Below are 13,875 nucleotides of genomic sequence, written 5' to 3' on the forward strand. Positions count from 1 at the left end.
GATGGACCCAGACTCTTTGCAGTGGTGCCCAGTGACAGGATGGGAGGCAACGGGCATGGACTGAAACATGGGAAATTCCACTTGAACATAAGAAACTTCTTCTTTACTGTCAGGGTGGTCGAACATTGGATCAGGCTGCCCAGAGAGGTTGTGGAGTCTCCATCCTTGGAGCTATTCCAAACCCGACTGGACATGGTCCTGGGCAATGCTCTAGGTGACCCTGCTCGAGCAGGGGGGTTGGACTAGATGGTCCCCAGAGGTCCCTGCCAACCTCAGGTGTTCTGCGATGTGTGATTCGTGCTCTCACTGCTTCGTGCCGTCGCTGCATGCTCCCGTGCTGCTGCGTGCCCTCACGCGGCTGCACGCTCCCGCGCTGCCACATGCTCACGCATTGTCACATGCTTTTACGCGGCTGCGCACTGTCACCTGGCCATGCGTGCAGCTCCCAGGGCTGCGCGAGCACACGGGGCTGCGCAAGGACCCTGCCTGCACGGGCGGCCCCTTCCCAACATGCAGCTGGGCCGGAGCTGCCTGCCCGCGTGCCCGGGGGTGCCCACGCAGCAGCCCGGCTGTGCGCAAGGCCCTGCGCAGGGGCGCAGGCAGCAGTGCCTGTGCCCGGGGGGGCAGCGCCGGCAGCGTTCGAGCACCTAACGGATGAGCTAACGACCGCCGCGCAAAGCGGGGCCCGGGCCTGAGTCCTCGCCTGCTGCAGCCTGCGGCGCGTGTGCAGTGCGATGCGGCCGTGAGCCCCCAGAGCCCCGCGAGGGCCTGGGATGCCGCCGGGATCAGAGCCTGGGGTGCAGCTCCTGGGAGCAGCACGTCCTGCCGCCGCCGGGCCCCGGGAGCCGCCGAGGCCCTCGGGGGGCTGCGGGCCTGGTCCGCGCACCGAGGAGCCTTGGCGGCGGGAGAGGCGCCGTCGGGGGGCGTGGCCTGCGGGCGGGGCGTGGCCTGCGGGCGGGGCGTGGCCTGCGGGCGGGGCGTGGCCGGCGCGGCGGGGGCGTGGCCGGCGCGGCAGGGGGCGTGGCCTCGCGGCGGGGGGGGCGGCGGCAGGTGCGCGGGGGGCGCCGGCGGCGCTGCTGCGCCTTTAAGGCGCGCGCAGGTGGCGGGGGGCGGCGCCATCGCGGGCGCGGGCGCCGCCATGGAGCCGGCGGGCGGGCGGAGCGGGGCGGCGGGGGGCAGCGGCCGCCGCAAGGTGAGAGCCCGGGGCGGCGGCGGCGGCGGCGGCGGCGCCGCGCGGGGGGCTCCGCGGGGGCGGCGGTCTAACGGCTCCCCGGTTCCCCGCAGATGGAGCTGGCCCGGCGCGGCAGCGCGGACCGCGGCCCCCCCGCGCCCTGCCGGCACCCGGCGGCCTCCCCGCGCAGCCCCGCGGCGCCCGCCGCGCTCCTGGTGCCGGCGCCCTTCGGCCCGTCGGGCTGCGCCCGGGCGCCCCCCGAGGGCTGCGGCAGGGCCGCGGCGGCCTTCAGCGGCTCCCAGCCCGACGGCGTCTTCGACCCCTTCCGCCGCGGGGCCCCGCGCTCGCCGCCCGGCGCGCCCGAGGAGCGGGCCGCGGGCAGGGCCGCCCCGCCGCCGTCGCTGGACCTCGGCGGGGCCCAGCCCGACGGGGCGCGGCCCTTCTCGCCGCCCGGTGCCCCGTCCCCGGCGCTGTCGCCCGGGCCGGGCGGCCCCCCGGGCTGCGCCGTGCCGCCGGCGCCGCTGAGCCAGTCTCCGAGCCGCTCGCCCTTCCCCGAGCTCGGGGCCCTGGACCGAGCCGCCCCCGGGAAGCCGGCGCTCCCCAAAGCCGAGTCCAGCACCCACATCTCGGCCTGGGCGGACTGCACCCCCCGGGCCGCGGGCCTGCCCAAAGCCGTCTCCAGCGAGTTCATCGCTGGGGGGCAGCTGGGCCTCTGCAAGGCCGCGGCCCTCTCCAAAGCGAAGTCGGACGAGCTCTCCGTGTTCGTGCGGGCCGGGCCGTCCCTGAGCCCGCCGAGCTCTGCGGGCACTGCCAGGGCTGTCCTCGGCTGGCCGGGAAGGGCGCCGGGGGACGGCTCGTTCCGGTGAGCAGGTGTGCCCGGCTGCCCGGGAAGGGCCCGGGAAGCAGCGCCGGGTCGAAGCTGCCCCTGCTGTACAGCAGCAAGTGAAGCTCTTCCCGGATTCCCAACCTCCGCACCGCGGGTGATGTCCAGCTGGAAGGAGCTTTGGATGAAGGGCTACTGATGCTCTGTTCCCTCTGGGCACGCTGGAGAGGGGAAAGAGGCCTGGTGCCCGCCCTCTGCGCGGGCAGCACTTGGGGGACGGGTGCTCGGTGGGGTGGGGTGGGGTGTCCCAGGCCTGCCCGTCTGGGGCTGGTGCCCTCTGCCCCCGCTGTACCTGAGCGCTGGGACCGAGGCGGCAGTACCCTGCCCTGCCGTGGAAACGTGCCTCCTGTGGCTAAGGCTCGTCCTGGCGCTGCTGAAAGAGCCTGCGGGCTGCCGGTGCATGCTGCATAGTGGTGTTCGTGTGTCGTGACTGATGGTGGCTTTGTACTAGTGAAGGACGCTGCTGCTGGGCTTGCAGCCTTCGTCATGAGTCGCGTCCTGGCTGTTCGGGTTGGCTGTGCTCCAGGGGAGGACCCGGGGGGTTGAAATCCAGGCCCCTTCCTCCAGGAGCCTGAGAGAGGGATGATTTCTGGGGAAGGCAGGGAGAGCTGTTTTCCAGGGATCCCCTGGGTTTGACAGCTACCACCAATAAAAACGAGGGCTCACTGTGCCGGTTTCCAGGATTGCGCTGGGGCTTGGGGTGCGGCATGGCTTGCCACGCACCTGGGTGTAGACCCTGGAGGACTTTGGAGGCCATGACCTGTCCCCTTCAAATGGCAGTTAAGGACACGGTGGCTGGGCTGTGGCTGAACTTCAGCTGCAGCCGCTTCTTGGGAGGCAGCTGCTTTGATGAGGCTGGGGACTGAGCGAGGGAGGGACAGGGGACACTTCTGAGCCCAAATATCAGTGTGTTCTTCCTTTATCCTCCCAAGCATCACAGTGGTCACCTGGAACGTGGGCACAGCTATGCCCCCAAATGATGTGACATCCCTGCTTCATCTCAACACAGGCACGACGAATGATGCAGACATGATCGCCATTGGGTAAGGATGTGAGGTGCAGGGCCCCCTCTCCTGCCCCGGAGGGATTCCCTGTAGTCGGGGGGTCCTTGGACCCGAAAAGCCGAAGCGCCAATCTTCCCTACGGCATGGGGAGCAGGGAGGGACTTGGCATTGCAGGTGGTAAAACATCAGCAAAGGTGGTTGAAAGTCAGCTCCTAATAAAAATGGAGGCACTAAGAGGAGCCGAACCCCGGCCTCTGGGAATGCTGCCCTTGCCATGAGCCCTGGCAATCCTTGGGATCGTGCCTGCAGAGAGATCTAACCCACCTGCCAGAGTCCCCTGGGAGCGTTCTTGTCTCAGCTTTTGCCCATGGTTTGCAAGCCTCAAGGGCACAAATCTTCTGCTCTCTCACAGCTGAATTGGCTCTGTGCCCCTGGAAACACTTAACAGCTGGCAAGGCAGCTCCAAGTCAGTGTGGTAAGGCTCTGCTGGTGCGGCCAGCACGGCAAGCTCTGCCAGAGTCAAAGGGAAAATCGGCCCCTTGGGGATTGCTGCGGATTCTTGCCAAGACGTAGCCCCTGCCCTGGCAAGCTCCCGGTGTGTGTGAGGTGGAGGAGCTTGGGCTGTATCCAGGAGGTTCACAGGACCCCTCATCCTCCTTGTCCCAGGGAGGGAGCAGCATGAGGCTGAGGCTGCCTGGACTGCCAGAGCTGTGGTGCTGTGTTGGAGCCTCTCTCCTGGTCATGGCCCCCTTGGCTCTGCAGAGCAGCAGGATGTAGCAGTGAGGGGCTGTGGAGATAAGACTTCGGCCTGGCTGGATGGCGTGCTGGGGGTAGCTGACTGCGTAAGTCCTGTGTTCAGTACGAGGGACTCGCCGGGACTCTTTCTTGGCCAGGGATGGGATGTCCTGTGTTGGTGAGCTGCTCCCCACCTCCACGATGTCTCTGCCTGGCTGCATCCTTTCTCTGAGCCCTGGGCACGCGATATTTCTGGGCAAGGCATTTCCTGATTCTGCTGTTCTCTAGGGACAGTCTCCTTCCCTCTGTTCGCTAATTGCTGAGCCGGGAGGAGCATTATTAACCTATTTGCTGCTGCTCTGAGCTTGGTGGCTAGGATGTGTTTGGACACCTGTGCTGAAGTCCTGGTGTGACTTGGCTTCTCTGCAGATGTTAATGCAGCTGAAATGTCCAGGCTTTAGACTGTTGCTGAGCCCTGTGCAGCTGAGCAGCTCCTGCTTAAAGGGTCAAGTCCACTGTGGGCTCACGGTACCACTGGTGCCTCTCGCTGCCGTGTCCCCTGGCATTGCTGGAGCAAGGACACAGCTGGTCTGGGCTGTAAATCCAGGGTCCTCCTTTGAACTGCTCTTCCTGCCCCAGCAGCGCTCCCCAGCACTGTCCTCTTGCACCTCTCCTGAGGAGCTCTCCCCAGCTGGGATACGGACACCTTCCTAGCTGGCTGAGGGAGCTGCCTGTGGCTGGGCAGGCCCTGCAGGGCTCCCTGTCCCTCTCCTTCCAGGCTGCAAGAGGTGAACTCCAAGTTAAACAAGCGCCTGAAGGATGCCCTGTTCACAGACCAGTGGAGCGAGCTCTTCATGGACGTGCTGAGCCCCTTCCACTTTGTCCTGGTGAGGAGGTCCAACGGGGCTGGGCAGCTGCTGGCCGTAGGGAAGGAGAACCAGACTGCAGGGATCAAGAGAGGATATGAAGTGGGAGAACTGGCTGGAGGGACAACCTGTAGCTTGTAGGAGAGTGTGTGGGAGGGGTTGAACTGAGGGCTCGTGGGGCATCTCACCAGTATGCTGCATAGCTCTCACCATCCTGCTCTCTTTCCTATTGCCTTTGGCCTGCCTTGTGGTGCTTTGGGGCACTTTCTGTTGCTGCTGTGTTGCACCAGGGTTGGAGGTGAATGCAGGAGCAAGCCTGTGCTTCTGGCACCCTGTGGATCACAGAGCAGGTTTGGCCCCCCAGATATGCCTAGGGCATTTGGCAAGGGACTGCATAAGCCCTAGCAGTGCTGGAGATCTAGGTGCTAGCATAAGGGAGGTGCTCCCTCTGTGTCCTAGCATGGCTGTGGCCTGGAGATGAGGCCCTTCTCTTATGGACTGTGCTGTGGCCATCATCCTGCTTCACCCCCTGTTCTTGTTTCAGGTCAGCACGGTGCGAATGCAAGGCTTGATCCTGCTGATATTTGCCAAGTACTACCACCTCCCCTTCCTGCAGGACATCCAAACAGACTGCACCAGGACGGGGCTGGGCGGCTGCTGGGTGAGTGTGGCCCTGGGGGAGGTGGTGGGGGACTGGTTTCCCAATGATCCAGTGGGCTCCTCTTGGTGTAGGGCAACAAGGGTGGGGTGAGCATCCGGCTCTCCATCTTCGGCCACATGGTCTGCTTCCTGAACTGCCACCTGCCAGCGCACCTGGAGAAGGCAGAGCAGCGCAAGCAGGACTTCGCCACGATACTGCACATGCAGCAGTTCGAGGGGCATGCGGCCAACGGCATCCTGGACCATGAGTGCGTACACCCCTCTTTGCTCCCCACTCTGGGCCAAAGCTGCAGTGCCAGCCCACCCTCCCCTGGTCGCCTCTAGCCAGGGTCTTGGGTCTGGCATCTGACTCTGGTACAGCTCAGAGATGGGGTCTTGCCTACAGAGCTGCAGGGCTGTCCGTTGGCCCAGGATGGCTGCACAGTGGGGTAGGTGTCAAGAGGGGGCCTTGGTCTCCCCGGGGCATCTCCAGGCCTGGTACAGCTCCTGCCATACAGGCACTATATTGTGGCTTGGGTCTGATGAGGTGGAGGGCCTAGTGCATTGCCTGTGCAGTCTGACTCCAGCAGGTGCCTTGCAATGGAAATTTCCATCCTCTCTTTCTGCCCAGGGAAGCCTGGCCTGCTTGGTTGATGGTGCTTGGTCCACACCTAAACTAGTCTGGCAGGGCTGGCAGCTGGCCAAGCTATTGGCTGAACGCTGACCTACATTGCCGCTCCTGAGAGCGCCAGTGCTGCAGACTGAGCTTGTCCGCAGGCCCCTGCCTGGGCTTGTTTTACCTTGCTCTGTAGCCTGGGCCCTCCTAACCTACTGCCCCTCCATCCCCAGCCTGGTGTTCTGGTTTGGGGACCTCAACTTCCGCATCGAGAGCCTTGACATCCGCTTTGTGAAATACGCCATCGACAGCAACATCCTGAGTCAGCTCTGGGAGAAGGACCAGGTGAGAGCTGGGGGGGCTGAGCATGCTGCCGTGCCTCTGGGCTGGACGGGGAGTGTCACTCAGCGCTTGCTGGAGCTGTGTGCCAGGGCATGTCCTGTTACTGCCTGCCAGCCACCCGCGGGATGCAAAGGGCTGGAGCGTGCCCACAGCTCTGCCAGCTTTATGGGGAAAGGGCCGTACAGTGACATGGTGTCTTTCCTTGGAGCTGTGCGCTTGTTAGTGTTTCCTTTATCAGCTTGCCTGGAAGAGCTGGGGGCAGTGGGCCTATGGACCTGCTGCTTGCAGGGCAAGGACAAGCCTTCTGTGTGATCTCGGTAGGGTGCCTGGAGCTGGCAGCAAGGGGTAGAGGCTGCTGCATGTTAACACCCTGGCTGGGTATGGGGAGGTCTCCAGGTTTCCAACAGTGTGTGGGGTCTGGCCATGGGGCCTGGTTTGTCCCCCTGAGTTGCTCTTCCCCTCAGCTAAACATTGCCAAGAACACCTGGCCTGTCCTGAGTGGCTTTCAGGAGGGACCTCTGAACTTCCCACCCACGTTCAAGTTTGACGTGGGCACCAACAAGTATGACAGCAGGTAGGAGAGCAGGGTTTGAGTGCGTGCTGGGCCTGCAGGCTGGGAGGACTTGGTACAGCTGAGCGATGCAGGAGTTGTGAGGCTGATGGCCAAGATGGGTGTTGGTGCTCATGGATGCTAGTTGCAGCTTGCAGTGAAGAGTTGGGGGAGATGGGGGACCGTGGTGGGGCAGGTGTGGGCCAGGCTGGGGACAAGCGGCTGGGACAGGACAGTCAGTGTGGGTCTGTCCCTGCAGCTGCACTGAGCTGTGTGCCAAGATGAGCCGCATCCCCTGCCCGCGCATGTCATAGTGCCGGGGGAGGCAGTTTGGGGTGGAGCCCGCGGCCCCCTGCCAGGCAAGGGATGCCCCTCTGTGCCCTGCAGTGTCAAGAAGCGAAAGCCGGCCTGGACTGACCGCATCCTCTGGAAGATCAAGTCTCCCAGCGCTGGGCCTGGTGCGGCTGGGTGCCAGCCCGGCCGGGGTGGCCTGTCGGTGAGCCAGCTCTGCTACTGCAGCCACATGGAGTACACTGTGAGTGACCACAAACCTGTGGCTGCCGTCTTTGCGGTGCAGGTGAGCACCTCCCAGGTCACCCAGCACTGGCCATGGGCGTATCTGCCCCGGGTCAGGAGGCAGGTGTGCTGGGCTCCCACTCAGAGGTGAGGCTCTTCCTCCCAGCTGGGGTTGGGGGCAGGAGGCAGGAGGCACGGAAGGGGTAGCGAGGCCCCAGGTCTGGGAGCCCAGTGAGTCTGTGCAACGCATGTATATGTGTGTGGTTCTTTTTTCCCCTGCTCGGCAGGCCTCGCTGTCTGTCCATCGCAGCTGGGGACAGCGGGGCTGCCGCTCTTAGTGTGTCCTTGAGGGCCCAGCCCCAGACAGGCGCCCTGGGGAAGCTGTGTCTGGCATGCAGCCACCTGCCCTCGCTCACTATGTGCATGTCCTTGGCAGTTTGCTTCCAAGGCAGACACCCCCCCGGTTGAGATTTATGTGGCTGATGAGTGGAGCAGGCCTGAGCAAGCGGTTGTCAGGTTCAAGATGGCTGCTGACTTCCACCGGAGCTCCTGGGACTGGATCGGCCTCTACCAGGTAGTGGCTATGGGGTGCTGTGGCTGAAAGTGGGGAGCGCTTTACAGGGTCCCTTCTGCTGCTCTCCCCCCCAGCAGACACTGGTGCATGGCATGAGCCTCGTGCAGCTTGTGTTCCCTGCTCTGCCCTGGGGCTGTGTTTTCCCTTTCTTCAGGAGCTATGGGGAGGAGACAGCCCTGCTTCAAAGTAGTCAGATCTGGTAGCGCTCTCCTATCCCTTCCCTGGTCTCCATGTGGTTCAAGGCCAGAAATGGAGGGGGGAGGCTGGGTACTGGGGTCTTTCCCCAGTGTGGTACTGTTGGGGTGGGTGAAAAGGAGTCATTAATGCCCCCGTGCTCTGCTGGTGGTAGCCCTGAACCTGCCAGGACAGGGCAGTGCAGCCTCATGGCCCCGGGGTTAGGGCACAGCAGGGCCAAATGTGAGCTGAGCACGGGACAGGCTTAGGCAAGGGGAGATGGTGCTGATTACGGCAGAGCGTATGGGTGCTGGCACCTTCCTCGGCTCACCTGTGTTCTCTTGTGCATGCACACACACGCAGGTGGGTTTTCGGCATCCCAAAGACTACGTGTCCTATGTCTGGGCCAGGAGTGATGATGAAGACTGCTGCATGGAGAAGCAAGCGTGTGCACAGGTGGGCACCTCCTGGAGCTGCAGCCTGCCTTGCCTGGGCTCCTGCAGCCTCACTGGGGCAGCAGCTTCTGCAGCTTTCCCCTGGGGCTGGGTGATCCCAGTGTGATGGTGGGGGTGGGAGGGCACCTCCTCCTTGCCTTGTGCTGAGTGTAGGGCAGGCCTGCTCTGTGCTGGTGTCAGATCTCTGCTGGGGTTGGGGCTCCCTGCGGTGCTGGGGGTTGGGGTGGAGGCACCTTTGTGCCCAGCCCTGGTGCCCATCGGCTGTCTCTGGGCTGCAGGTGGTGTTCTCAGAGGAGGTGCTGCCCCTGGGGAGAGGCGAGTACATCCTCGGATACTACAGCAACAACTCCAGCAGCATCGCCGGCATGACAGAGCCCTTCCAGGTCAGCGAGGCTGAAGGGCTGGGGGAAGCAGGGGGGCAGCACGGGTGCTTGGCTGAGCAGGGCAGGCTCCTGCAGTGCCCTGTGGCCCCTTGTGAAGCTCAGCTGTCACAGACTTGCAGTGTTTCTGCGCTCCTGGGTGTGGAAGTCGGGAAGCTAGTGCTGTGCGTGGGGCAGGCTGGACCCTGGAGCGCTGACTCCAGGGGCTGTGCAGATCTCCCTGTCCAGGTCAGAGGAGGGCTCTGAAGAGGAGGATGACAGCACCCTGGTCCTGCTGGCCTCTAAATCCCGCAGTCCCAGCCCAGGCAAGATGAAACAGCACCGGAGCCGGAGCCCTACCTTGGCCAAGTTCCAGGGCCTCATCCTACGGCCATCGAGCCGGGAGCGGGGCACCAGCCGCAGCCCCTCACCCCAGAGCCGCCGGGGCCTTGCAGGGCACCTCCCTGCCCTCCACCTGCCCAAGCAGGAGCCAGGGGGCCGTGGGGCCAAAGCCAAGGAACCGGGGCAGGCAGCCGAGTGCCAGGAGGGCAACTCCGGCTCCTTCTACCAGACTGCACGGGAGCAGTGTGGCCTATGGCATGTCTCTGCTGACAACTTGCTGGCCAGGGCTGACCCCAGGAACCTGGGCCTGCTGCCTGCGCTCCGTTTGGAGACAATTGACCAGGCCACAGGCCATCGGAGAGGGAGCGTGGACCAAGGCTACCACTGCAGGAGGATGAGCCCCACCAGCCCCACTGGGGACCCATGCAGCACCTCCCCAAGGGAGGGGGACCAGGCCCCAGGAGCTGGACAGCCATAGCTGTGCCACAGGACAGTGATGCAGCAGCCCCCAGCCTTCATGTAGGGCGCTTGCTGTGTGCTTTTCTCCACCATTTTCCTCTTGAAACATCCTGCCCTTTATTTATTGCAGTGAATAACCCTCTGTACCTGTAACCTGTTGTATGCCTGGCTTGTAGGGGGTCTGTCCCTGGCCCCCACGGCCTGAGATGCTGCCCTGGTTGTGGAGGGGCTGTGAGGCAGCACAGCTGGGACATAAGGGAGAGGAAGTCTGGTGCTGCAGTGGGGGGGCTGGGAGAAGCCCCTCATGCACTTCAAAGGCAAGTCAGGGCAAAACACATCCTGGCCAAGGCAGTTCAGGCCTGCTGGAGGAGAGCTGGCCTTGCATCTGCTCCAGCTGGGGAGGTAGGACCACCCCAGGCCCGGGGTTGGTGTGGGGGGTACCCAGAAGACTGAAGCTTGCACCTTCCCTGCTGCTACCACTGTGCCTCAGCCTTAGAGATACTGCAAGTAACACAATAAACCATCCTGTCTGCCCTGTCTGTGCTGTGCTTACTGCAGGGGGTCAGAAACAGCCCCACGTTGGGGGCCACAGCAGGCACAGCCCCCTCTCCAGCACCACACGCCACACTCAGTACCACCCTTTATTTTTCTTCTCCTGCTATACACCAGGACTACCCCCTCCGCACAGCAGAGCCCCTTACAGCACCCCCCCCCGCCCCCCACCAGTCTTTGCTCCAGTGCTAGGAGCCAGCACAGCTACAGCACCACAGCTCTACCCCCCCCCCCCAACCCAGCTGGGGGCCAGGCTCACCCAGCAGCTCAGGACCCCTCAACCCCACCACCAGAAAGGACACACATGGGGGGGAATAGTTCCTGGCATCTCCCTTGCCTGGGGCTCAAATGCCCAAAGGTGAAGGTGGGTCGAGTACTCCCCTGCCCCATGGGGCACAACAGGGAAGGACACAGGGTGTGGGGGGGGACTGTGTTTTTCCAAGTGCTCCTGCTCCTTTCCCCATGCTTGGATGCTCACAGATGGCAGCCACAGCCACCCCACAGCCCCATCACTCCTTGGGAAGGGCTAGTCAACCCCTCCCAGTTCCTCTGCCTTCCCCCCACTCCAGCTCTGGCCCCCAAGCTCCACGCAGTCATGCCAACAGCCATGCTCAGAGCCAGCCTTTGTCTCCAAGACAGGAGTGAAGCAGCTCTGCTCCAGCAGCTGCTGCACAGCACATCTTCATTCTACACAGGGCAGCTCTGCTCAGGCATCATCGGGGCACCGTGGGGTGCTGAACTCCCCCTTCCTGGTCCAAGGCCAGTTGCAAGCATCTCTCATAGAGCGTGCCACCACTGTTCTGCATCTTCTGGTCTTGATGCTTGACCTTGGAGGCCACATGCAGAGCACCCCAGCGGCTCAAGCTGTTTCTGAGATGCCAAGCAGGTACTAGCACAGCCTGGGTCCCTGTAATACAGCTGCCAGAGACGCAGAGCAGTTAGCTTCAGGAGGGGCCCTGGAGACCATAACGCTGCAGCACTGGCATCTGGAGCAGGCCCAGCCCTCTGGTGGGACTACCACACACGGCCATCACTGCTGGCTGCAGCTCTGCCCAGGGCACAGTAAATCAGAGGACGAAGCTCACCAAGCAGCCAAGCCTTCAGGATTGCACCCAGCCACCCACAGCATCCCTTCTGCCTGTGTGGGCTGTAGAGAGCCCCAGGCAGGCCAAGCTCCCCTGACCCCTTTGCACTTACTTGTGCTGTGGCTCCTTGTTGAGGCCACAGTCAGCCAGCGGCTCCAGTACGAAGCAGTCCATGGCGATGCGCTCAGCCAGCACTGCCTCCTCCACGTCGCTGAGGCCCCTCACCCTGCGCAGGAACCGTGCCAGCCTGCAGGCAAGGAAAGGCAGTGGTCACTGGCTGCTGGACAGGGTGGACCGTCCTGGCAGCGAGGCCTGGATGGCCTTCCTTCCAGAAGCCAGGACTTGGCGAGCCCGTGGGCCAGGTCAGGCCCCAGGCAGTTCACCCTGTGCGTGCACACTTGGGTGGAGGGTACGCTAAGGACACTGACCTGCGAGTGCAGTTGCAGTGGAACAGGGTCCGGGTGTCTATGTTATGCAGCTCGTACTTAACCTCATGGGGCGCAATCTGGTGCTCGCACTTATCCAGGCGCTTGTAGCACCTGCACATCCGAGCCAGGCCTGAGAAGAAACAGGCAGACGGTGAGGGACACCTCCAGCACCCAGGCCTCAGCAAGCACCATGTGCACCTTGCGGGCATGGGCACCACCAGGGGTGGCACAGCCCTGGCAATCACACCAACCCCCTCAGGTCTGGGGAAATCCCTTCTTTGCCTTTCTGTCCCCAGAACGGACTCACCCCGCTGCCTGTGCTGATCCAGGGGGGGCACAGGGGTTGCTCTGCCCAGCTCTGCAGCAGGGCTGGATCTGATGCTGTCTTCTTCATGGTGGGACACGCAGGCAGTGCTGTGCCTACCCCCCTGCTGTGCTTCTCCAAGCATCTGCCTTCCTCCAGCAGAGCCCTGCTCCAGCATGGTCACTGCTGTTGAAGGCCCTGGCTCCAGCTGCCATGGAGCTGTCAGGTACCTGGTTGTGGGCTCAGCCTCATCCCTAGTAGATGCGGGGGGCAAGGTACCTGGGCCCCATGGCTGCTGGGCCGTCACAAGTCTCCGACTCTGCCCAGGGCTCTGCGCCTGACGGAGCTTGGGATTTTGTCCCAGGCTCTGTCGTAGCCGCTTCCGGCCAAGCCTAGAGGACTTCCTTCTTCCCTTGCGCGGGGACTGCTTGGTGGGGCTGTCCAGCTCCTCCACGGGCAGGCCATAGTGGTACCGATTCTGCTGCACCATCCTGGCCAGGGGCACTACACCGTAACGCTCACACCTGGGGACACCACGTTGCACGAGGTGCTCTGCACCCAGCTGCCCCGGCCCGGCCTTGCCGGAGGGCACAGCCGAGCCGTCGGCCGGGCAGGACATGCTCAGGGCCCCAGCGGCAAGACCACCCACCCAGCCTGGGAGCTCGGGGCCGCGGCGGAGCCCCCGCGCCGCGACTCACCCTCCCCACCAGTGCCACTGCACGCACTCCTCGCTCTCCTCCAGCACGAAGCACGGCACCTCCAGCAAGTTGAAGAACGTGACGCCGATGATGGTGGAGACGGTGTCGTTGAGGTGCAGCAGGCAGCGCCGGAACCTGCAGGGCGGCGGCGTGAGCGGCGCGGAGGGGCGCGGGGGGCCATGGGGGGGCGCGGGGCCGCCGGGCGGGCGCACCTGCCGTCGCAGTCGCAGTGGGACACGGTGTGCAGCCGGTAGTTGCGGATGCCGTAGTTGAACTCCAGCGCCGCGATCTGCGCCTCGCACCGGTCGTGCTCCCGGCAGCAGCGGTCGGGGCCTCGGAAGAGACCTGCGGGCAGCGCCGGTGAGCACGGCCGCCCGGCCCCCGCCGCCCCCCCCGGCCCCGGCCCCGGCGCCGTACCCAGCTCGCTGGGGCTCCCCGCCGAGTCGCCGGCGCCGCACCACAGCGTGCCCGGCAGCGTCCAGCCGCGACGGCGGCGGCGCCCCGGCTCCGGCCCGCCCGGGTCGCGGCAGGCGGCGCGGCGCCGCCACAGCGCGGCCAGGTCCCGCCGCAGCGCGGCCCCGGGGGCGCCGGGAGGGCGCTGCGCGCAGGCGGCGCGGAAGGCGCGGGCCAGGCGCGGGTCGCGCCGCGCCCAGCAGGCGCGCAGCCCCCCGCGCCCGGCCCAGGTGCTCTCCACGAGCGCCGGCGGCCCCGGCCCGCGGCTGAGGAAGGCCAGGTAGCGGGTGCCGCCCGCGCCCACCGCCCGCCGCGGGCACAGCGCGCCGCCGGGCCAGGCGCGACCGCCCGGCCCCGCCGCCGCGCACAGCAGCGCCGCCGCGCACAGCAGCGCCGCGCGCACCCGCATCCCGCGCCGCCGCCGCGCCCGCGCCCGCCGCCTTTAAGCCCGCGCCCGCGGCGGGCCGCGCGCTGATTGGGCCACGCCTGCGGCACCCGCCCGCGCCGGGTCCTAGCGCCGCCCGCCCCGCACTCGCGGTCCCCTGCGGCCGCCCGCGCCCGCTTCGCCTTCGTGTGAGCCGGCCCCGGCCCCGGCCCCCGGCCCCGGTCCCCGTCCCCGTCCCCGTGGCAGTGCTGGCTGCGAGCAGCGTGCATGCTCGCGTCCCTGCAC

The 13,875-nt window shown here is 65.1% G+C and overlaps 2 protein-coding genes across 2 annotated transcripts; one reads left to right on the forward strand and one right to left on the reverse strand.

Moving 5' to 3' along the window:
* The first annotated feature begins 1,148 nt into the window (after positions 1-1,148).
* INPP5J (inositol polyphosphate-5-phosphatase J) lies at positions 1,149-10,222 on the forward strand. Its single transcript, XM_064522356.1, is given in 14 exon segments — positions 1,149-1,192; positions 1,285-2,033; positions 2,987-3,097; positions 4,572-4,680; positions 5,204-5,320; positions 5,392-5,567; positions 6,148-6,259; positions 6,721-6,830; positions 7,194-7,383; positions 7,759-7,896; positions 8,434-8,526; positions 8,804-8,908; positions 9,120-9,680; positions 9,682-10,222. Coding segments are annotated over 13 exon segments (2,613 nt in total). The 5' UTR covers positions 1,149-1,192; the 3' UTR covers positions 9,724-10,222.
* Positions 10,223-10,416: 194 nt separating this feature from the next.
* Positions 10,417-13,616, reverse strand: PLA2G3 (phospholipase A2 group III). The gene is made up of 7 exons (XM_064522358.1): positions 13,170-13,616; positions 12,965-13,097; positions 12,753-12,887; positions 12,058-12,578; positions 11,751-11,880; positions 11,435-11,569; positions 10,417-11,155 (listed from the first exon to the last, which is right to left on the reverse strand). Exons 1-7 carry the CDS (start codon positions 13,612-13,614, stop codon positions 10,951-10,953), a joined length of 1,704 nt encoding a protein of 567 aa, XP_064378428.1. The 5' UTR covers positions 13,615-13,616; the 3' UTR covers positions 10,417-10,950.
* Between the last annotated feature and the right edge of the window lie 259 nt (positions 13,617-13,875).

The sequence above is a fragment of the Dromaius novaehollandiae genome, chromosome 17 (genome assembly GCF_036370855.1).
Source record: "Dromaius novaehollandiae isolate bDroNov1 chromosome 17, bDroNov1.hap1, whole genome shotgun sequence".
NCBI lineage: Eukaryota > Metazoa > Chordata > Aves > Casuariiformes > Dromaiidae > Dromaius > Dromaius novaehollandiae.